Source organism: Ammodytes marinus, assembly GCF_949987685.1.
Source record: "Ammodytes marinus genome assembly, chromosome: 11".
Taxonomy (NCBI): Eukaryota; Metazoa; Chordata; class Actinopteri; order Uranoscopiformes; family Ammodytidae; genus Ammodytes; species Ammodytes marinus.
In genome coordinates this window covers 11,067,808-11,091,786 of record NC_137215.1, presented here as the reverse complement: position 1 = coordinate 11,091,786, position 23,979 = coordinate 11,067,808, and the positions used below count along the sequence as shown (strand labels likewise).

General features: G+C 38.5%; 1 protein-coding gene across 2 annotated transcripts; it reads left to right on the top strand.

Annotated features, from left to right (window-relative positions):
* Positions 1 to 346: 346 nt before the first annotated feature.
* ifngr1l (interferon gamma receptor 1-like) lies at positions 347 to 23,161 on the top strand. Of its 2 annotated transcripts, none has more exons than XM_080037435.1 (7): positions 347 to 548; positions 7,346 to 7,463; positions 11,663 to 11,838; positions 12,648 to 12,859; positions 16,442 to 16,613; positions 17,855 to 17,970; positions 20,855 to 23,161. In XM_080037435.1, exons 1-7 carry the CDS (start codon positions 416 to 418, stop codon positions 21,215 to 21,217), a joined length of 1,290 nt encoding a protein of 429 aa, XP_079893561.1. In that variant the 5' UTR covers positions 347 to 415; the 3' UTR covers positions 21,218 to 23,161. The 2 variants fall into 2 exon arrangements, with proteins under 2 accessions (XP_079893561.1, XP_079893560.1); XM_080037434.1 differs by having other exon boundaries at positions 16,439 to 16,613.
* Positions 23,162 to 23,979: the final 818 nt, after the last annotated feature.

Sequence of the window (23,979 nt, the reverse complement as noted above, 5' to 3'; positions counted from 1 at the left end):
GAAGGACTGATGTAATTTCCCGTAACGTGACATGCATGGACACCAGCCAACATCTGATGCTTTCAAGTGCTATTGGACATGTGTAGACTCAAGCTTGAAAGCATGACGCCTAAATAGACTGAACCACGCTCTTGAAACATACTGTAGGCCCTATCCTTAGTGACAACTCTGTGATAATGCTGTATATAATTTTTTTTTAGCTTGTTGTTGGTTTTGTTTTTCTGCTCGCATAGGTTGTGTCGCACGGTTATGGACAGTAATTCGGCCTCTGCATCACAAGGAAGTTTCGATATAACGACGTTTTGTGAAGGCAGCATAGGGGGCGTCACTCAAGGATGTACGCGAAACCAGCCAGCCGCTGGCTTTGGGAGACGGGCTGACGTTGTTCTCCTGCTTCTTCGCAATGAAACGCTAGATGAATAACGAACGATATCCCTTTGATATAAACTTTGTAAAAAAGGAAGAAGGAAAAAAAGCAAACGTCATGGCTTCGGCAGGATTTTATCCCATTTTTCTCTTTCTGGGTTTACAGTGCGTTGCAGCCTATGGTAAGAAGAAGAAGCTACGTTACTACTATTCGTGCATTACCTAACTTCACTTTTTGCCATTTTATATATTTCTTTATAGGTCCATGTTTTATATACTTAATATTAGCCTAGGTCAACACGTTTTTCCTCACAAAATGACAAATGCAGGGCAGGCTGAGCGTCCGGGTCCGGGTAGAGTTCAGATGACGACGTAGTAGGCTACCTCTGGAAAACACGGTGAATCCCGGTTAACTAACTAGGGAGTGGGGACTTTTCCCTTTGATTTTATCAACACGTGGGCCGACTCTTTCATGGAAGTGGAGCAGTTTGATACACGAATAATGTCGTGTCATTGGTAACCTTTTTTATAGATTTTCTACTGCTAGAAGTAGCCTAGCTGCTATTGTGAAGCTAAGGTGGCCCACAATTTCATTACAGTAGGGCAGGCCTGAGCATGTACACAACTAGCCTATACACAACTTTATGATGTTCTGGAAAATCTCTTGAAATGGGACCCTGGATCCGCCTTGATCATGATACATGATCGTAAATAAACATCTTGATGATGGGTAAATGGCCTAGGCATATTGGTAATCACAATTATGGGTAATTCACATTCTGTTGTTTCTTTCATTCTGCACTTCCTCTTTGTACTTTCCAATTTTACACAATTTTCTATTTGAACCCAGTGTGATGAATGTCTGCAGAGTGGTCCAGTCACGATAGGCTTTATATTAGTAGCACATGTAGGGATCAAAACCCTGCAGAAGCCAAACATAGATAAATACTTGGGAATAGAATGTTGAGGGGGCTACTATGTTGCACCTGCACATGTTTATTTCTTTTTGGAAAAGGATGAAAATGGCTGGGATACAGCTCTATCTTTTTTCATTCATTGGACACTTAAGACACAGAGAAGACCATTTACAAGGGTGGGTCAGGAGGGTGCATTTGAGTGCACCGTAGCCAAGACAATCTTCAGACAATATCTTAATGGCATTCTCCTTACATCATCCTCTCAGACTTGATGTCGTGCCCTGGCCAGACTTATGTTATGCGCTATTGCCCTTTTAGTATGACTGTTGTTGATGGACGGCGCTAATGAGTGACCCTTTTTTGGAACGTAACCAAACAATATTTGTGGAAATAAAGAGACATTAAGTGAAAGCCTTTTGATCGTCTTCAGTCAGAGACACACATATTTGATGAAGCTTCAAACACATGGTATTAATGCACACAGACAGACTGCATCAAAATACGCTGACAGTGTGGATATGTGGTCACCGGGCCTTTGACAGCACACAAATGTGCGTTCTCGAGCTTCTCAGATTGCTTTATGCTTGTCTAATAACAACACTGCAACTATATTTCTTGAAATTCCAACACAATTACAGGAGGCAAACACAATTACAGGATGCCATGCAACAGTAAACATGTATATCCATCTCTAATATGGAGATGGCTGAATCAATATTTGTGTAGCTCAATGTTTCCGGTGTACTGCAGCAGCGCTCACAATTTCCCCACACATGAAGTGAAATGTGTGGAGGGGAATTGAGATCCCTTGAGAAGTAGCCCGGCCCCCTTAGTACATTTTTTTTGTCTCTCTGCTGAACTGCCGTTCTTCTAATCTGATGTTGTGTGTTGTTGTGTGACTCATTCCTGTTATGTCCGAACTTGGAATTATACAGACTCAGTGGGAAATCACTGACTTCCCCCTGTGACACATTTGAGTGATTTGCAGTTTATAAACTTCATCACCATCCGGTCATTCATTAGACATGATACTGTCTATGTATCGTGGCGAAGGTGACACTGTATCCAGTGTATTTTGGCAGAATCCCATATTGGTTTCAGCCAGGAAATCTAATTCCAGTAAAGAGTATTGTGTCAATCTGTTGTGTGGCACAGAGACCAGAGTAAGTACAGTACAGACATATTGTATTGACTGTATTCCCCTGAAGCCATGAGTCACTGAAATACAATTGCACAATTTGTCACTATAACTGCTGGGGCTTTCCTACAAAAATATAGGCGTCACCTCACCTTTTATAGTTTGCTTTCATTTATACCTTTTAGTGATAGATTTTCCCATTCAAAGTGTCACGTCTTTCTGAATATCTCACCACTCACTAATATCTCACCACAGTGCTTATTGTGGAGACGCTTAGCGTGAGAAATCAATGGAAAATCAACCAAGCACATATTGGACAGTTAACACAAAATAAAATGTCTTCTATTCAATTGATTCAAGTAAAATGCAAGCTCAAGCTGCAAGCATTGCAAAGTTGAAGCTTTTCAGTTGTATGTATCAGATACGTATGTCATCTCACAGTTGTTATGCGGGCAGGTGGGACGAGCCAGTGACAAAATACCTTCTTCCTTAACCCTTGTGTAGTCTCAACATTCTGTATACTCCCCTGGTCCTAATTGTCAAACATTACCCACTTTAATTAACCCCTATAGAGCATCTTAATTTGATTTTAAATCCCAAATCTATTTAGTAGGAATACAAGTCTGTTATTCAGCACACACTTGGTTAATATCTGGGGTTTTTCCTCATCATTGTGCAGAAAGACTGCATTTAATCAGTTAAATCATCTCTCATAAATGTTTTATTTAGTCCTGTGTAGAGGTTTATTATTAAATCTTTTATAGCCTATGACAGCATTACCAATCTCCAAACAATTCGTTCACAAATTTCTTTTTCGTCTGGGTGCTTGAGTCATGTTTGAGGTCATGGAGAGGAGATGCTGCACCTGCACAAGGGGTGGGTGGGTGGGGTGTGTGTGTGTGTGTGTGTGTGTGTGTGTGTGTGTGTGTGTGTGTGTGTGTGTGTGTGTGTGTGTGTGTGTGTGTGTGTGTGTGTGTGTGTGTGTGTGTGTGTGTGTGTGTGTGTGTGTGTGTGTGTGTGTGTGTGTGTGTGTGTGTGTGTGTGTGTGTGTGTGTGTGTGTGTGTGTGTGTGTTGTACAGCTTTCATGGAAATAATAACAAAGACAATTATTTACTTTTTAGATTTTTTTTAAATAAAGTCTTTAAATTTCACGTTAAAGAAAATATCATTTAAGGGGTATTGGTCTCTGCTCTTAAACATAGTGGGTCATTTTTGACCCATAAGTCAACACAAGACTTTTTCACTGCAGACTTTTTGGCCCCTTTAATCATGTCTGCCTGCCATTCCAGTGAGCTACTTCTGGCGCTTTGGCGACGTGCATTCCGTCTCACTGTGACACTTACTGGAACTGAGCTGTATTTATTTGTTTGTTTGTTTCTGTGTTTTTACAGCTGAGACAAAGTCAAAAAGTCTGGTGAGAAAAAGGGCAATATAAGAGGCCTGGATTTAGACTTAATGAAATGCAGCCATGTTGTTGTTATTACTTATGTGTATGCAAAAAGCCTGCAGTCTGCTGTGAGAAACCTCTATATCGCTCAGTTAAAACATCTGAGACACTGCAGAGACAGGAAAGTGTGGTCAAATGGTTGATGCATGATTTTACAATTTACTTTGAAGTCTTAAGTTTTTTTTAATGTTCTGTGTGAACGGTGTATGTCCACATCTTTATCGTCCTCTCTTTATTTTTTCTTTCTTTTCTGCATTTTGACGTGACTGTCAGAGGCTGTGGTTGATTTCAATTCTCAGTCTGGCTGCAAACTAGTAGGCCTATAGCGAGAGATCTTTGCACTTCTTGTTTGATAAGAGAAAAAAATCAAACGCGCAACAATAAATCATTACAAACATCATCGTTAACTTCTTGTACTTGCATGATACTACTTGTTTTTTTCTTTGTACAGACTTATTGCATTGACGTTGGACATACTTTCACATCCTGAATGTTCTGCCGCCTCTCTCTGAGCACGTTCATGTATTGGTTTATGAACTCATTTGGAAAGTGTCTTGTGTTACAGTACACACCAGTCCCTGTTAACTCCGATAGCATCTACTCTCTCTTCCTGCTTCTGAAAGAGCTATTTTGCTTAGTATGCACAATATCTGCTAAAGTTGCTCCTGTTTTCTGTCTTCGTCATGTGACACTTAACTGTGTGCTTCACTCTTATGGACTTTATCAACATATTACTTCATCAGGGTTGACCTCCTTCCCCAACCTTTTAAATTGTTTGATTGGAATCAGTCTCCCAATTTAAAATGAGCTGGGCAAATGGATGATAAAAAAAAGGAAGAAAAGGAACAAGCTTGTCAATTTATAGATAGTTTTGCTTGATTCAAAGTTGTGCAATAATGTTGAAAGTCTATGCTGTAAATCTTTAAGCAAGCTAGTAAAGTATTTGTAAATTCTTTCACAGATTATATTTATGAAGTCAAACTAATTTGGGTATGTTCCACGAGTGCCCCTTGTCAATATAGTCAAGATCTTCCGCACTTTCTTTTTGTGTTAAAAAAAAACATGGTGTGTGTGTGCGTGTGCGTGTGCGTGTGTGTGTGTGTCTGAAGCTATACTTTGTGGTGACATCCCTCAGCGACCAACTTTACAGTTGTGGTTATCACTTCTTTTACAATACGTATGCTTCCATCTGTGATTTCACTCACTCTTCACACCTCTCAATTTTGTTTTCGAGCCTCCGTTCGTGTGGGTTGTTGGTTCACAGAGGAAACGAAAGCCAATGTGTACTCAAGTTTTTATTTTTTTCATAAGCTGTATCATAAACATATTGGAGGGTGTGTTTTGAAACTTTTTTTTTATTGTCTTAAAGTTCCCGTCTTTCTTTTTCTTAAACATGCAAGAATTCTGCCTTATATGTTCGACCAGTCTGAGCTGGTGGACTCATTAAACCAACCTCCAAAATTGGTTGAGACAGAGAGATTTGAAATGAGAGCAAACCAAATATTTGCTAACCAAATACTGTTGTTTTGAATATCTTTGAAACTAGAAATTTGATATAAATTGGAGCCCTTTTTGGAGAATTTATATTTCATGTTTTTTTTTTTTAAAGAGGACCTATGATGCTTTTTGACTTTTATGACCTATAAACGTTGTTATGATGATTCATAGTCATGCTTAACCATACTAAATTATCAAATAATGACTTACATGCATTTCGACGTATTCCCTGCTGACCGTCTGGGGTGTCTGTGCAGAGCACTAAACACTATTCTAGCCAGTCGAGAAGTCACGTCTTCAAAGCGGTCTACCCTTTCATAATTGGTGACGTCGCATAAAAATTGGTGATGTGACCACGCGGATGTTTCCATGTATGGTAATGCTGTCACTTCCCTGTTCGCGTCTGCCTCGCGCCCTTATAGGTCCATGCTCGCGCTTCCCGCCACTGAAAGTGTTTCGGAAGCCAATCACAGCGGAGTGGGGTTTGCAGGAGGGGGGGAGGGTAGCGGAGATGGCCGATGCACAGGCGGAGGGAGCGGAGATTGCCGAAGCACACACACTCAAGTGTTGACAGGATGTGCTGGATCGCCAAAATAAGAGAAAGAGCTTCCCGAAAATCTACATAGTTTTTTGTGATGTGATTCGTGTCAGGTTGCTCTATAGCAGTGTAAAACAAGAAATTAAGACCAGAAAAGTAGTATAATAGGTCCTCTTTAAGAATGAAGAAAACTCAGAGCAAGCACAGGAAGCACTGGTGTGTGCATACGTGCGTCTCTTTGTGTACTTGTGTTGTGTGGACACAGTTACTGTGTGCGCAATGCCGTGACGGCAGGGTTGTGTAAACGTGCACTGGATGAGAAACAATGATTGTGATGAATATCTACGGAGCTAATCCTCCCCTGCTGTTAATATGTTTGGGTCTTGTTGTAATGCTGCTGAACATGAATACAACTTTGACCGTCTCAGGCGAGGATCAGTTACCAAGAGGGTAAAAGGAGAATGGCTTTGTGCTCTGCTATTGCTGCTTTGGATTTGAGGAAGCATGTGCACTTTAAAAAAAAAAAAAATCAGTGTCACAAGAGACATTACATCATGTTTGTGGCAGATCAATTTAAGAAAATCTGTTTTATATCAGGAATGAAGCTGCCATTTTGCCATTCATATCCATTGTATCTGCGCTTTGCCTGCACGGAAAGCTGAAATATTTGATTGATTGATTGATTGTCTTTATTTCGAACATGCAATAAAAAAATAGATGAATAAATAACAAACAAACAAAAGCAAAACAAAGAAATAGAATTAAAAAAAAACCAAAAGAAAAACAGACATGCTCGAAAGGGGGTAGGAGGAAGTAAAAAACTTATCTAGTCCTACCCCTTAACAGATCAATTTTGCTTGGATAGATTATGTTATTAGCATGTCAGTATAATAAAAAGCTATAATAATGCATATATACATGAGTACCGAATCATTTTGTGCATATATATATATATATATATATATATACACATACATATTACACACACACATATACATATATATAATAAACAATCATATATATATATATACTATAAACTATTTATATTACATTATAAATACCCATACATGTATATTGTAAGTTACTATACATATATAAATATTACAAATATAAATACAAATACCATGTATTCTACAAAACTACAGTCTACATATGTCCATGTTATAAAGGCTTTTCTAAATTTCTGTACTTTGTGAAGAAAGCTGAAATATTTCTTTATACTTTAGAGTTATGTAGGCTACTCTGTCTGTGTGTGTGAGAAACATATTGACCCACTGAAAAAGATTCACCAGGAGTATGTTGTGTAACAGTCCCCTCTTGTGGATAATATGTGGTACTGAAAAATACCCAGCCTCCTGGACTAGAATCTTAATTATATAGAGTGTAGAATTTGAACTCTTTAGAATATCTTCATTGTGACATCTGTGTCTTGTTTCCACAGTGGAGCCACCAACCAACGTGAGCCTTCACTGCCACAACATGCACAACATGCTGAAGTGGAGCTACGCCCGACCCTCGCCGGGGCTCAGGTTCAGAGTGAATATCCAACCATATTCAAGGTTAGATATTAACCTATTGTCTATTTCTCTTTGTACACAAAACCTCCTGAATATCGGTGCTTGCCAGCTTAAAATTATACTGTTTTAAGAATGATCTCTGCTTTTAAAATGCACACACAGCATCCAGTCAGTTGTAACACTATGGGCCGGTTTCACAGACAGGGCCTAGATTAAGCCAGGAGTAGGCCTTAATGTGGACTAGTTAAACTGGGATGTTTAAATCACTTTCATGGATATGGCTTAACCCTTGGGTATCCTTAACTTTTACTACGCCTTGGTTACCTTAGAGGACAAAAACGTCCTCTCCCTATAAACTGCCATAAAAACATTATACATTAATATTTTTTTCTACTTTTTTTTTTACAAACCTTTTATCTCACTTGACCTCTTCACATATATATCAAATATTCATTCATTTGTAATTGCTTTTAACCCTTTACATGCAAGTTTATGTGACGACGTGAGCCATTTTTATTTAAAAAAAACACAATAATTGAAAAATTTCTCATATAATAGATGCAAAGTGGATTTTTTTGAGTGGGATAATTAGACTCTAGGATATGTTAATGATTTGCAATAAAACTGCTTTTGATATATGTTTAGTATTTGTGCAGTCACAGATGCAAATAAATACTCCCTCTCATGACCTTAGAGGACAAAAACGTCCTCTCCCTATAAACTGCCATAAAAACATTATACATTAATATTTTTTTCTACTTTTTTTTTTACAAACCTTTTATCCCACTTGACCTCTTCACATACATATCAAATATTCATTAATTTGTAATTGCTTTTAACCCTTTACATGCAAGCTTATGTGATGACGTGAGCCATTTTTATTTAAAAAAAACACAATAATTGAAAAATTTCTCATATAATAGATGCAAAGTGGATTTTTTTGAGTGGGATAATTAGACTCTAGGATATGTTAATGATTTGCAATAAAACTGCTTTTGATATATGTTTAGTATTTGTGCAGTCACAGATGCAAATAAATACTCCCTCTCATGACCTTAGAGGACAAAAACGTCCTCTCCCTATAAACTGCCATAAAAACATTATATATTAATATTTTTTTCTACTTTTTTTTTTTAAAACCTTTTATCCCACTTGACCTCTTCACATACATATCAAATATTCATTCATTTGTAATTGCTTTTAACCCTTTACATGCAAGCTTATGTGATGACGTGAGCCATTTTTATTAAAAAAAAACACAATAATTGAAAAATGTCTCATATAATAGATGCAAAGTGGATTTTTTTGAGTGGGATAATTAGACTCTAGGATATGTTAATGATTTGCAATAAAACTGCTTTTGATACATGTTTAGTATTTGTGCAGTCACAGATGCAAATAAGTACTCCCTCTCATCCTCTCCCTATAAACTGCCCTAAACACATTATACAGTAATATTTTTTTCTACTTTTTTTTTAAAACCTTTTATCCCACTTGACCTCTTTACATACATATCAAATATTAATTCATTGTTAGTTGCTTTTGACCTTTTAATTCCAGTTTCTTTGATGATGTCAACAAAGTAAAAAAGTAAACCTGCAGCCACCTGAAAACCCACAAATTGCACATTACAGCTGCACACATATGCATACGCACAAAGACACACACACATACACACACAGTAATTTCACAACACACACACAGACACAACCCTAAGGTATCCATATGGATCCACACTTTCCATTAATTTCTCATATTTCTTATGTTTAGGCCTGCAACTCTAAAAAATTACAAAAAAGTACAAAAATGGTTTTAGGGAGCATATTTGATCCTCAAAAAAAACTGGAGGAAATAAATGATTGAGCTAGATAGGGCTAAAAAAGCAATTTTGGTGTCTTAAGTGTTGGATTATTGCCTAATATCATCACATTTACATGTGTTTGTCATCATGGCTATGGTTTGAAAAAATAAAGTTTAAATTGGGCCATTTTTTCCATACACGTTTGAGTTTGTAAAGTTTGGCTGTGTGTACACAAACACACACATTATATTTTCTCAATACACACATATGCACCACACACTAACATCCCTACCATCACACTCACACCATTTAGGTTGAATTTTTTTTTCTATTGCACTGTGGGGGGCAGGACCGAAAACCTGGAAAATTGCTTGTAATTCAACCCTATGCCAAATATAGGGAAATGGCTCAAAATTTTGATGGTGTTGAAAATGATCAATTTTGATGCTTTGTGTCTAGGATGAAAGCATAAAATCATTGAAAAAAATATTTTATGCTGTAATGACAGCAGGATCAAATTGGTGAAAAAAGGCCATTTTGAATGGGAGTCAATAGGGGACAAAAACGTCCTTAGGGAGCTGAGAGGAACAAAAAAGTGTACAGCCTTTATAATAGATGGTACAAAGTTGCTGAGTAGAAATAAACAAAATATTTGAAAAAAAAAATCCCTGGCCAAAAATATTTCAGCTAACATAAGCACAGCCAAAGTTATACACAAAAAAGAGCGTAAAAAAAGTGCGAAAGGACAAAAACGTCCCCAAGAGCACCAAAGGGTTAAGTTTGGTTTAGTTAGTCTGAAGTATGAAGTCCTGGAGTAAGGTAAATGAGCCTGATTGTAAACACCTGCCCATGAGCACATGCTGCTGGTCCAACGGTGATCATAAAAACCCGGAGTGGAGCAGAAACACCATTGCTTGTGAGAAAAAACAATGGCAGAGGCTAAAAAAATCCCGTCAATAAACTTTAATGAATTTGAAAAAAATATCTTAAAAAAAAAATTGTTTGAAACCATCTGGTTATTGAATCTAAAAGCTATACTGCTGGGACTGAGCAAATAAATAGTTGGGCCGCAATTTGCAACAAATTCAATTAATGAAAATGTTACTAAGACACCAACTTCAGGTTATCTTCATTATTATCGGTATTTCACATCTTTCTCATTTATAATTTTGACATTATATTTAATGATATCTGCACTGATAGACTCTGTGGAAAACCCGAAGAGCTTGCCACAACCTTTCTGTAAAGGACAAAAAAGATAACGTTGCATGAAAGTTAGCATGAGAATTCCATGAACAGAAAATGCAATATCTGAAGGAAGTATGACATGAAAGTGAAAATTCTACAGGTGGAATTGGACATTATTTAACCTTTATTTTACCAGGCAAAATTGCTTGAGATGACCTCTTTTCCGAGCAAGGCCTGGCCAAAATGGCAGCAGCTAGAATGAATGAAATATAAGACAAACATAAGAAGAAAGCACAGACATGAGAAAACTGAGACAAATATATTCCAGTGGGTGAAGAAGAAGAACAATTTTGAGGCAATGATAAAATACTATTCAGTGAAACATTGACACACTCAAAAATTTGCTATTTAAAAAAAACATGTGAGTCGAGTTTTAAAATCATTCATAGTGATGAGTTCCTGGAATTTGAGTGTATGACATGAAGTTGGAAGAGAGAGCTTTGATTCAAACAAGATACAGTACTGAGACAATTGTGATTACTAATCACAGTGAAGATATAAGTAGAAAATAAAAGGTGTTTGTGTTGTGTTTTGTCATTTTGTTATTCATGTGTGTCAGTATTTTAAATCACAACAACCACATTTGAAAAAATAATTGTTTTAGACACTCATTTTATTATGCTGAATACATCTTCAATTTAAATGCATCCATCTAATAAGCTCAAGCAAAGTTTTTATTTCCAGTGCATTTTCCATATTGAAAGCGGTCTCGAAATGGAAGTTCATCAAATAAATGTTTTGGATAAGACCTATCCACAAGTACTCTTCTGGCTGGCCTCTGCAGTGGGAGTTGGTCTTCATTTAGATATTCCAAGCCTTGTCTGTGAAACTGGCCCTATATTTAAAAAAAAAAACATTTCTCCAAATTACTTCATAGCCCTAGAACAGGCCTTGGTTCAAAATCTTTTTAAAGCATTTCTTGACGATTTACACACATGTACATCAAGCTTAAAACGACTTAAAACGTTGTTATGTGTATAGTTGTAGTCCCTAGTGTGGGTCCATTTCCAAAAAAGCTGATATTACATTTCCTCTAATGCAACAGAAAACATTCTCTCATTCCACCTTGGCTTCCTTGTTAACCCCAATGCTGTTTTCCCAAACACCTGCAGTTTGAAAAGCAGTCTTTCTGTTCATTCTTCAAGCCCAAGGTGATATTAACAGCTTTCTCTTGTGTTCTCTTTGCCCTCAGTCGTGGTAAGGAGGTTTGGGTGGACCCGCCAGCTCTACACGCTGACCTGTCACATCTCACGGTCGAGAGTGATGACTACGTTGTTTCTGTAACTGCTGTGATGGGACAGAATGAGTCTAAAGCTGGTCAAAGCATCATTTTCAGCTATTTAAAGGACACTCTGGCAGACAAGAAATGTGAGTAGCGAGTACAATGCGAATGCGAGAACATTTCACTGGGTAAAGCTGTGGAGCAAATGCTGTTTTTCCTTGTTTTAAGAGGGACATGCATAAAATATCCTGCAATGTGACACATTAATACACTGGAGATATATTTTTTTAGGGGCGACTGTGGCTCAGGTGGTTAAGCGGGTTGGCCAACGATCCAAGGGTTGGCGGTTCAATCCCCGCCCGGCCACCTGTGTCATGGTTGTTGTGTCCTTGGGCAAGACACTTCACCCACCTTGCCCTGTGTGAATGTGTATGATTGCTGTATGTTTGAGGTGGTGGTCGGAGGGGCCGTTGGCGCTGAATGGCAGCCACGCTTCCGTCAGTCTGCCCCAGGGCAGCTGTGGCTACTCTCGTAGTTTACCACCACCGGTATGACTGAGTGTGAACGAATTGAACCAGGAAAATGTAAAGCGTCTTTGAGTGCCTAGGCAATAAAGCGCTATATAAAACCTATCAATTATATGCTATGAGCCATGATAACATGGATGTAGACAACATGTTTGTAAAAGTTTCATGAGGAGGACAAATATTTTGATGCAATTTTTTTAGGCCTTGTGGACGCAATGCATTTTAGTGAGGACCTATGACTTTTAGCATTGATTGTGACTTATAAATGTCCAAATCCGATGACTTTAGCCCAAGTTTCTAACCAAGTTATTCAGACTATAAAATGTGGTAGTTGTTAGAGGTTAGCTGTTCATCATCGCAGTGTGTCTCAGTGTCTGACATTAAGAAGATTCAACTTGTGATAATGCCACGTCCATGTCGGTTTCCAGGTTTCATGGACCTCCCGTCAGTTAACGTCACGATCCAAAGAAATGAACTCATCCTGTTCCAGTTCACACATCCCTGGTTGTTGTACGAGGGACAGTTAGCTGATGAAGGTCCAGACAGTCCCACATCTCGGGAGAAGAGAAGCCACCACCCAACCCCCGAACTAATGGGCGAGCTCCCTGTATTCAGCTACGAGGTTAAGATCTTGAACCAGGTCAGACTGCACACACACTCATGCCTTTTAAAGTTTGTTATGACATTTATGAAACAATCAGTTCCCCCATGTGATAATTACCAAGTCAAACAATAATGAAATTTATAGTTGGTTTATTTAAAGGTGCTGTAAGCGGAATGGTTCTTTTAGCTAACTTCCTGTCAGTTACTGCAGTTAGCAATCCCCTCGCTCGTCCCTACGTCACCACATTAATGCACTGCGGTCTTCAAGCAGCAAGTTATCTAGCATCATCTCAGATCCATAAGTGTGATTAAAAACCATCAAAATTGGGAAGGATTTTTACCTGCTCCGCCATTGTAGGCGCATAAACATCCACCCATCTGTCGCTCTGGCGTGCACCGGCAGTGAGACCATGAGTGAGACGGGTGTCGGTTTGTAGCGTTCTCTCTTGTGATTGGATATTAAATTCGGGATCCCTGAAAAGTTTATTAGCCGATTACATGCAGAGCAGCTGACTGAGAAATCGGCTTTATAAAACGCGCACATTATCTAAGTGATCACTGTATGAAAGAGCGATTTAACACTTATATTAACATAAAAAAAACGCTTAATTCACCTTTAAGGTAGAAAACACTACTACACACAAAGAGTTAAAGGGGACATATTATGAAAAACAAAACATTGCAGGTGTTTGGGCACCCTTTTAGGTTATTGGGGTCTCTACCAGCACACACAAGCTTCAAAAAAACAAATGTGTCAGTTTCTTCAGGGATGCTTTTTTAGAAAAAAGGGGGATTTGAAGGTTTCTTCCAAAAAACACAGACTGGTGACGAAACCGGTCGGTTTTCATTACCATAAATACTCCCACGGGAAAGCTTACCAGAAACTCGGTAGTTGATTGGCAAATCAAGACGCCCCGTTGGTAATCACACACAGCTGAGCCTCCACTTGCTCATGCAACAACAGAGGAGAAGCAAGCTGCAGTGTTAGCTCATCCTCAAGCTACCATCACACCCCAGCCTCGAAGCAGACCGGGGCTGAATGGATTTTTTGTTTGGCTATGCCCAGCAAAGATTGGCAATCTAGTGTGATCTGCTGTTATACTGGAGTGTGGAGGAGATTGTGCCTGGAAGACTGAGAGACACCATCTCTCCTCTGGAAATGTAAGTAGTCCTATTTAAAAACAAATCTGTCCGTTTATGAGTTCAATGTGTGTAATGTGCTTTAATTTATCCCTCCTATAATAACCAACGCCGACTGAAACGAGAGAATGTCTCTGGGTTAAGTAGTTAGCGTTAGCGTTAGCGCCCGTTAGCTTTTATGCTAACGGTTAGATCTGTGAGTCTGTCCGTGACAGCCCCTGTGTGAAAACAAACAGACGGTGAAACCGTATGGTGTGTTGGAAACTGAAGAGTATTTGTTTTTTGTTGACAGTGTGTAGTTATGCAAGCAGTCGTGGTACATGCAGCAGTAGGCCTATTACATCTCCAGTGTCATATAATAGACAGGAATAGCCTACTGTAAGTTGCCTCTGCTGCTGTTTGTTTCCAGTCCATTATATTTCAAAAAGCACACAGTATCACTCAGAACCCGTTTCTTCTTGAGCAAGGGCTATACTGAACTTATTAGTGGCCCATCTTATTTAATAATGGAAGAAAAAATATATTTTCATTAGTTTGTAGCTTTGCCATAACTACAGATGTATCATGTATGTAGGCTACACATGATGTAACATTGAATGTGCCATGTTTTACAGCTATCTGGGTGACCTGACGGAGCGTTGACCCACAAGGACCGTCACACTATCTGTTCCATCAGAGGACTGTTCACTGGGTGGAACAGGTGGTCTTCTTCAGGGCCCACCAGCAACAACTGGACAGTTACATACAATATGGCTTTGCTTCTGTTTGAATTATGTACACTTTATATTTCCATTTCACTGGCTATGAATAAACTGCTTTATTTTTAAGTATGGTTTTGGTCATTTTAAAATGTAATGATACTGTTTTATAAGAAATCTTCAGAGAGATAAAGGGTTGAATTAAAAAACGTATAAGTCAATGCATGTAGATCGGTCTGAAAACTAGTCCAACATCCTGACTATGAAAATGTGAGTTTCAAGTAATCCTTTACTACACGGAGCAAACAGTGACAGTAAGCAACACAATACATGTTTTAACAGTAAAACTTTATTCTAAATGAGTGATCACAATACAAATGATACATTACCTACTAGATATTGAAAGGGTGTCAGATAATTTGCAGCTCTGACTGTAATTGTTTCTATATATTTTTTTTTTACAAAAGATAATGTCTTTCCAGTGGATCTTGACATGATACATTCCTTTCCTGCCACGTTACTGTACATTTACAGCATGGCTTCACAACCAAAGTTTTTTCACTCCACTGGGTTGTAGATCATTCCCCAGTTTAACCTGTAGAGACATACATACAACGTTGCATGTTACAAGTTTAGAGAGTTTATTCATAAATACTTAGCTCATATTCTGTTACTGACTGTGACATATTTAAACTGTATTTACCTGAGGATAATGTCAGGGAAACCAGAAATCTTGATGCAATTTTCACAGTTTTCAGCTCAGACTCCTGCCTGACCAGGTTCAGTTGTAAAGCTTTTGGTTTAGAAGTGATAAGTGTGCTGATATTTGCTGTAGAAATGAAGGTAAACATGGTAACATCGATCTCCATGCTGCATTGGCCAAAAGTAAACAAAACTGACAGCTGGGCGTGTGCCATGCCCATATAGGTAGGTATAGAGTAAATGAGCAGGGCGGTGCATGCACGCCCATGTAGATAGGAGGGGGGTAGATGTCAAAACCAAATTTTTTAGGGAGAGGCCAAAAAAGGCCTGAAAAGGCAATGAAGAAATGGGCATTGGTAGAAAACTAATGGGCTTTTTGTACAATAGACCATTAAAACCTTTTCTAGTAGACCTCGGAAATACACATTTAAACCCGAGTTTTTGCATAATATGTCCCCTTTAAGTGTCTGGGACACAGGCCTAATTGAAACACTCGCTAAAGAGCTGACGAGCGTATGAATGCTGTTGGACACATTTATGGAGTGCAACTAATGTTAGTTGGAAAATATTTAAGTGTGTGGGACACATCAGTGACACACACATAGTTAAGTGTCTGAAACAACTTCTTGAAAACTTGAATATTGTGTCAACTGCTATTTAATTGCCAACTCTCATCTACAATCGAATTTGGTGAAAGACACTTCAGTCCGTACAGACACGGATGTGATCAGCCAACATGATGTCTAATTGAAGCTTATCGTTAATCTTGATGTATTTTCTATGTTTTTAGTCATTCTTAAATGCAATTTTGAATGTCTAATCTTGATGTATTTTATTATTTATGTAAATCACTTTGAATGGCCTTGTGTCTGGATTGTGCTATATAAATAAACTTGCCTTGCATTACTTTTGATCTAGTATTTTTTTTAAGACAAAGTACAACCCCTTACCATTATACGGTCGCAGTACTGTGCTCTCATATTCCCTATCATTTTCTCAACATGTGTGTACAAATCACTATGAAATGATGTTGAGAAGGTAGGAGGAGCCTCACACTCTATCATTGTGTATCTCAGAAGATGCGACACCAGGACTTTGAGTGTGTGGACAGCATATGTGAGGAGAAGCTCGCGGTGGATGCTACACAGCAGAAACACTGTCTGAAGATCTCGGGTGAGATTGACGGAATATCAGTTAAAGCCACAAAGGAGCACTGCGCCGTGCCACTGATTACTACTACTCCACCAAACAGTTGAGTGAATTTATTTATCTATTTTTGTAAGTGGTATCTCAGACATCAAGTGAAATGTAGTTAAACCAGTGGTTCCGCCATCTTTTGTGAATAAAGGGAAAAAAAACTCCTTACCCTGAACACAGTTTAAAGCCACTTCGAGTAACATGGCACGTTGGCGTCCCCTTTGGACAAAAGCGGTAGTATTTTTACCACGCCCACTGTCGCAAAGCTGTTTTCTAGCTCGTGCCAGGCGTGCGAGTGTGAACTGAGAAGGGCGCAATGTAGTGCATGTCCGTGTGTTGAAAGTGTGAGGACTCTTTTCGGCTCTATGAGAGTGGTTTTGACACTGCATCAACTAATGCCAGTCAGTGCTACACACACCTGATTGCAATGAGTTGATGCAGCAGCGTCACCTAACTACTCTCTCTCACGGAGCTGAAAGATTACGTGTCCTCACAGAAAGTGAATGAACGAGAGACGGCAGTTAGTATGGATCACGATGAGGTAATGTGTTTGTGTTGTTGATGTAAATAATGACTATTTCAGATAATGGTTATCTGATGATGGTGAAGCAAAGCAAACTTTGTGTTAGTACCAACCGCTCATTCATTTAGGAGTAAACACTGCAGTCTAGTTTCGCTCTCGAGAAATTGTATACACATTGCTTGGCAACGCCCTGATCCCGCCTGTAGCCTATATCACTCTCCCTTTTAGCTTTTCTTCATTGCATTCTCTTTTTTTTCTTTGATGGTTCAGCCCCGTTATCAGTCATTATGACGACAAATAACTGTCTCAAACAAGGCTCCCGCTCCCCTTCCCTCACCTGGAGGGATAGGCTTCTCAAATCGCGTTGCAGCGCCACACTGAAATCTGCGACCAATACGGATATGTGACCATAGAGCCTGCACGAGCAAACCGAAAATCGGACTGGGTGTGCGACCAGACCAAAAGCAGTAATACAAACTATATAAAAATGTCTTTCTTTGCACTGATGGTCTCGTTTGCTGTTAAAGGTAATTTATGATTATGAGAGGAAACATGAGGCTGTTTAAAATATATTTAAATGTTACTCGTAGCCGCTTTAAGGCAAAATTAGCAATGTTCCTTAAAATGAATACAATGAAGAGCAACTTGTGATTTTCACTATGTCACACATTTACAAGTAATGCCTTTCTCATTAATGACAAGCATTCTCCAAAATGCATGGCTATTTGTCGGGCTGTAAATGTATTAATTGGTACATGTATTTTTTTCCTAGATAACGTCTACATCTACATTGTGGTGGCGCTGTTGGCCTTGTGTGCACTTGCTGCCGTCCTACTCGTGGTGTACAGATGTATTACAAATCCCTCCACTTCGTTACCACGGCCTTTGGTATGTTCATCCTGCCAACTCGGGACCTATTCGTTGTGCCTCATTTTAATACCAAACTTCCTTATTCATTTGATATGTGCCCCCACTGCAGTAATCCTGGACACCCACAGGGTCCTTACAGTATTAAAAAAAGTATTGAAATAATATTCTCACCGTCAAAAGTATTGAACTTCCTTACTAGTGTATATATATATATATATATATATATATATATATATATATATATAATATGAATATGAGACAGTAGATCAACATTTAAGCTTTCATTTCCAGGTATTTGCATCTGAATCTGATACACAACTGAGAAGATAGAAGTTTTTGTAAAGGAACACCACATTTTTAGGTGAGCAAAAGTATTGGAACAGATAGACTTAAAGTAAGTTAACGTGAATAAGACTTAATATGTTGTTGCAAATCCTTCGCTTGCAATAACTGCATTAAGCCTGTGAACCATTGACATAACAAAACTTTTGCATTCTTCTTTTGTGATGCTTTTCCAGGCCTTTACCGCAGCCTCATTCAGTTGCTGTTTGTTTTGGGGGGTTACACCCTTCAGTCTCCTCTTTAGCAGGTAAAATGCATGCTCTATAGGGTTTAAGTCTGGAGATTGACTTGGCCAGTCTAAAACTTTCCATTTCTTGCCCCTGATGAACTCCTTTGTTGTTTTTGCAGTTTTTTTGGATCGTTATCTTGCTGCATGATGAAGGGCCTTCCAATCAGTTTGGTTGCATCTTTCTTTAAATTGTCAGACAGAATGTTCCTGTAGACTTCTAAGTTCATTTTGCTGCTTCTATCATGTGTTACTGTGTTGTTGTCAAGATGAACCTTTACCAAAGTGATGGAAAGGCTAAAGTTTGGAGAAAGAAAGGATCTGCTCATGACCCCAAACATACAAGCTCATCTGTGAAACACGGTGGAGGCAATGTCATGGCTTGGGCTTGCATGGCTTCTTCTCGGATGGGCTCATTAATCTTCATTGATGATGTAACACATGATGGCAACAGCAAAATGAACTCAGAAGTTTACACAAACATTTTGTCTGCCAATCTAAAGAAAGATGCAACCAAACTGATTGGAAGATCCTTCATAATGCAGCAAGATAATGACCCAAAACACACTGCAAAAACAACAAAGGAGTTAATCAGGGTCAATAAATGGAAGGTTTTAGACTGGTCAAGTCAATCTCCAGACTTAAACCCTATAGAGCAGGGGTGTCCAAACTTTTTTCACTGAGGGCCACATACAGAAAAATCTACGAAGGGCCGGGCCACTTTGCAAAAATAACACATTTATCAAGAAATGTAGCTGCTATGATGTTTAGTTTCATAGCGTGTTCGTAAATTGTAATCCTTCTTCACGGCAACACTTTGCTTGCACATTAAACAGATACATTCCCCCTCTTGTTAAATGCCATTGATACACCCAGTATTTTCTACTTTTGCGTCCAATGTCCAGCTGGGTGAAAATAGCATACGGCATACCCCCCGACCCCCCTCCAAGGGGGCCCGGGGGGTATGCCCCCCCGGGAGATTTTTTAAAAGTTTTTAAAGTGAAATGCATGAATCTGGTGCACTTTGAGAGGGAAATTAAGAGGCTAAAGCTGAAGAATTTTGTATGAAAAAAATGGAGACACTGTGTCGGATGAATTAAAAGCTATTGGAGAAGGACACATGGATTTTCCATAATAATATTAATTTAAAATAAAATATTATGCAGGGTCCTCTGGGATGGGCTTGGTGCTCTTTTTCTTTTATGGGACATATTTCTCTGTAATATAACGAGTGCATTTAAATTATTTAAAAATTAAAAGGGCCATATTACATTATATTTTTAAAATGTTCCACGGGCCAATCAATCAGTTTTGACACCCCTGCACTAGTGGGTTAACTAAGACATGCAAAAAAAAAAAAAAAAAAAAAATCTTTTTTCTTTTTTTTTTTTTTTTTTTCAAAGGGCCATATTACATTATATTTTTAAAATCGGCCGCGGGCCAGTAAAAAGCGGGCCGCGGGCCGCAGTTGGCCCGCGGGCCGTAGTTTGGACACCCCTGCTATAGAGCAAGCATTTTACCTGCTAAAGAGGAGACTGAAGAGAGTAAACAAAAAGCAACTGAATAAGGCTGCGGTGAAAGCCTGGAAAAGCATCAAAAATGAGGATTCAAAAGTTTTGTGATGTCAATGGGTCAGAGGCTTGATGCAGTTATTGCAAGCGAAGGCTTTGCAACAAAATATTAAGTCTTATTCACTTCAATGTATTTTAAGTCTATCTATTCCAATACTTTTGCTCAACTAAAAATGTGGTGTTCCTTTACAAAAACTTCTATCTTCTCAGTTGTGTATCGGATCCAGATGCAAATACCTGGAAATGAAAGCTTAAATGTTGATCTACTGTCTCATATTCATATTTTGGTGTCAAACCCAAATGTTTTCAGTCTACAGCAAAACTAAAGGAATTGGCCTCACTGTTCCGATACTTATGGAGGGGACTGTATATATATATATATATATATATTATATTTCTTAAATTTCTTTTGATTACCCCTTTGAAGGATAAAATAAATACTTGGAATACTTGGTTTCGTTAGGCGACAAATAGGCACTGTTTTGATTTTGTTATAAGGAGTATAGACACACTTCACAAAGCTATTTGTTAGTTTATAAATGTGAGTGTATTAATGTGAGTTTATAAAACATTTTCTTTATTAAAAGTCCCCTTTTAAAATGCATCAGAATTTCCATTATATCCTTCCTACTTTGGCCTCGATGTTGGCATTCAATTTAATTTTGAGTGGCATTAAATAGTTAATAAAAAGTCTTACATTTAACTTGGATATAGCACTGAGGTTACCTTTATAATCTAACGGCTCCTCTTTGTGTCTCTGAAGACTTTCGGGAAAACAGTGAAGCAGTGGACGTTGGGAGTGGTTCATGAGCAGGTCTTCGTGCCTGTAGTGGAGGAGCCTAACTCCCCCACACCTCTGCTGCCCACCACAGAAGATCTCACACCTGCTGAGGACCACTCTACTGAGCTCGACTGTCGTTTGCCCATCGGGGTTTCAATGGAGGACGAAGGCATGTGTGAAGACGAGGAGTTAGGGGATGATACAGGGAGTGGGTACATGCCCGGCAGAAACCTGGAGGAAGATGTGACGTTGTCCGCTGGCGACGCCCCCTCCGGTTACGAGAAACGCGAGATTGTGATTGTGGAGTTAGCACCGGACGAACCAGTCGAGGGCTACCGCGGCTGAAGGTGGAACTGGCAAAACCCTTTAACAATCTAAAATAATTAAATGATATTAGGTCAATCTCGCAATCACCGTTCATTAATACTGAGAACGAAGTCAAAAGAAATCTCAAAAGCAACTTGCAGGGGAACTGCAAGTAAAGGATTGCCAGTGATCCTGTTTGGGTTCTTCTTTCCTTTTCAGACCAAGTAAAAGCGGAATCAGCAACGTCCCTCATGTTACTGCATTTTAACTTCAGTTCAAGTTTTCACAAAGCGAAATCAATAAGCAGTGTTTGTAAAATAAGCCTTTGTGCAAAGCAATGACAACTAGACAGTTACACCAGTCGAATGGCGTTCCATTTGTAACATAAAATAGATTGAAGTCATTTCAAAATGAAAGTGTAGTGATGTTGTCCATCTATTAAGCCTCAAGCTTTCAATTGATTCTGCTGCAGTCACATAGCCTGGCATTCCCAGACCTGCCACTAGGCGCTGACAAATTAAATTTGCGCCTCTATCGTTCAAGATATCAGGGTCTGGATTTCCAGGCTAGCAGTCACACACTTTGCACACTGAATGAACAGTGCAAGGAAGCTTTTTTGAAATAAGTGTATTCAACCGCCATATGAGAAGTGTACATACTGAGTTCCAGCATGGGGTGTTGAGGTAGCTACTGTCTGGATATTCAGCCATTTGTTATTGGAGTATGAACAAATAGGTGGCCTGGCTGAGTACAATTAAGCATTGTTTCTCTGCAGAAAAAAAACTAGAAGCTCCCACCTTGAGACACATCACATCTTACCTTGACTATTGCTCTTATTTACATTTTTTTTAACTGTAATTTTAACTGTTGCCAAAAAAAACCTTCATCTGTTACCTGGTCGCTTCATCGTGTAGTCTAAAGACTCAGCTCTCAGTTACTTTGCTCTGGGGTCAAACTGCTAAATTGTCTTTTGATATATTATGTCTTTTGAAAATCATAAATGTCATCTTGCTTATTTGCACTTAATCGCACCTTAAAGTCGCGGTGAAAAGAATTTGGTGAGGTGACATATTTCTGATTGAAATTATGATTTTGGTCGTTCCTTCAGATTTGTGTTGCTGTCAAAACACGGAACAATAACGATCTGAGGAGGATTGTTTGAGAAGAACGACAGAGAAATTGATTAAATTGTTTATCGTAAATGCAATCAAAAATGTAAATATTTCGCTCTGCTTGCTGCTGCAATCTTACATTCAAGTGCAGTAATGGAATGGGTGGGGTATTTTTACCCCTTAATTTGATGATTTATAAGGAATGATTTGGTGATAACAACTGGGTAAAAGGATTAGAATCAGCATTGCATAAAATGCATTAACTGCAATCCTAGAACTTTTCTCATGAAATGAGAGGCGATATTGCACTGAAGGATAATGTGACGTGGCGTATGTTACCTTACATTGTCTGTGAGACTTTTTTTATTGTGCCTATGACCTTCATACTCATACAAGGTCAGTTTTTGTGTTGATACATATGGTTAATTGATGTTTTACTTTTAAACTTTTGTTTTGAATAACAAATCAAAGAAATGTAAAGTTGATGTGATGCATCTCATCTGACAGTGCTGAGTTCACAGTATGAATACACTGCCTGATATGAATAAGTAACATTTCTCTAAATGCTGAAGAATAGGAATCTGCTGCTTTTCCTTTTCAGTCCACTCGTTTCAAAAGGGAAAATACCTTTTGTAATCTTCAGTTGGACTGTTTGTCTGGGAGTTATAAGGATGTTTAACTATGTTTTTAATGTTTGAATTTAAATATAGATCATTTAACTCAAGCACTTCTAATCCCGTCCTGCTGTTCATAACTCTTTGCCTCTCTTACGTCTGTGCCGTGACCTACATTTACTGTGTATACCACTACTGTCCTTTATTTTCTTATGTCATGTTTTTGTAACATAACACTGTTTCAATAAATGTGTAAATGTGTATATTCTGCCTCCCTCTGCTCTTATCCTTTTCTGAGGAAGGATGTGGTTAGAAACAAGAAGGGATGTTGTGAGTATCCCCAATTGTATGTATTGTGTTCACAAACGTACTGTATGTGAAATGAAATGTTACCCATTATAGGTAGGGAAGTTGGCATTTAGCTGTAGTCAAACAGTGGCTGCTTAACTGCACTGATACCAATATTTAAATCATCACAGGCCTGTCACATGTACCATGACATTTAAGCAATTCCCGTTGCTCCTTCCGCTTAAACCATGTGCGTTGATTGACGAGGGGGACCTCTATTGTGTGTGTGCGTGTTTTTGCATAGGTGTCTTTAAAGTTTCCTTCCTCTTTGCTGCGTGTGTAGGGATACCTTTTTTGTTTTGTTTCCAGTAACAGTCGATAGCAGACATCACTATTAGGTGAACGGATTCTTGGTATCTCTCTGGTTTGCAGGTAGAAGAGCTCAGGGTTTCTGGTAATCAACAGCAGTTCCCCCTCATTTTATTTGGTCCCTTAACTAAAAGCTAAATATCTTAATCATGTATCCATTACTTTTTAGCAATTTTAATGTTAATTCACTTAGCGTTTTACCACTACTTTCTATTTTAACCATTTACTGTACACAATACTTTAAGCTATAATTTTCAAAATGTTCCCTTATTTCACCACATTATTATTATTATTATTATTATTATTATTATTTTTAAATTTATACATTTTTAGCTCTACTACGATTATTTAAAGTGGAGTCAACGATTCCGGAGAATGCTTGTTGTCAAAATCAGAGGAATATCTTCTCACGACCTGT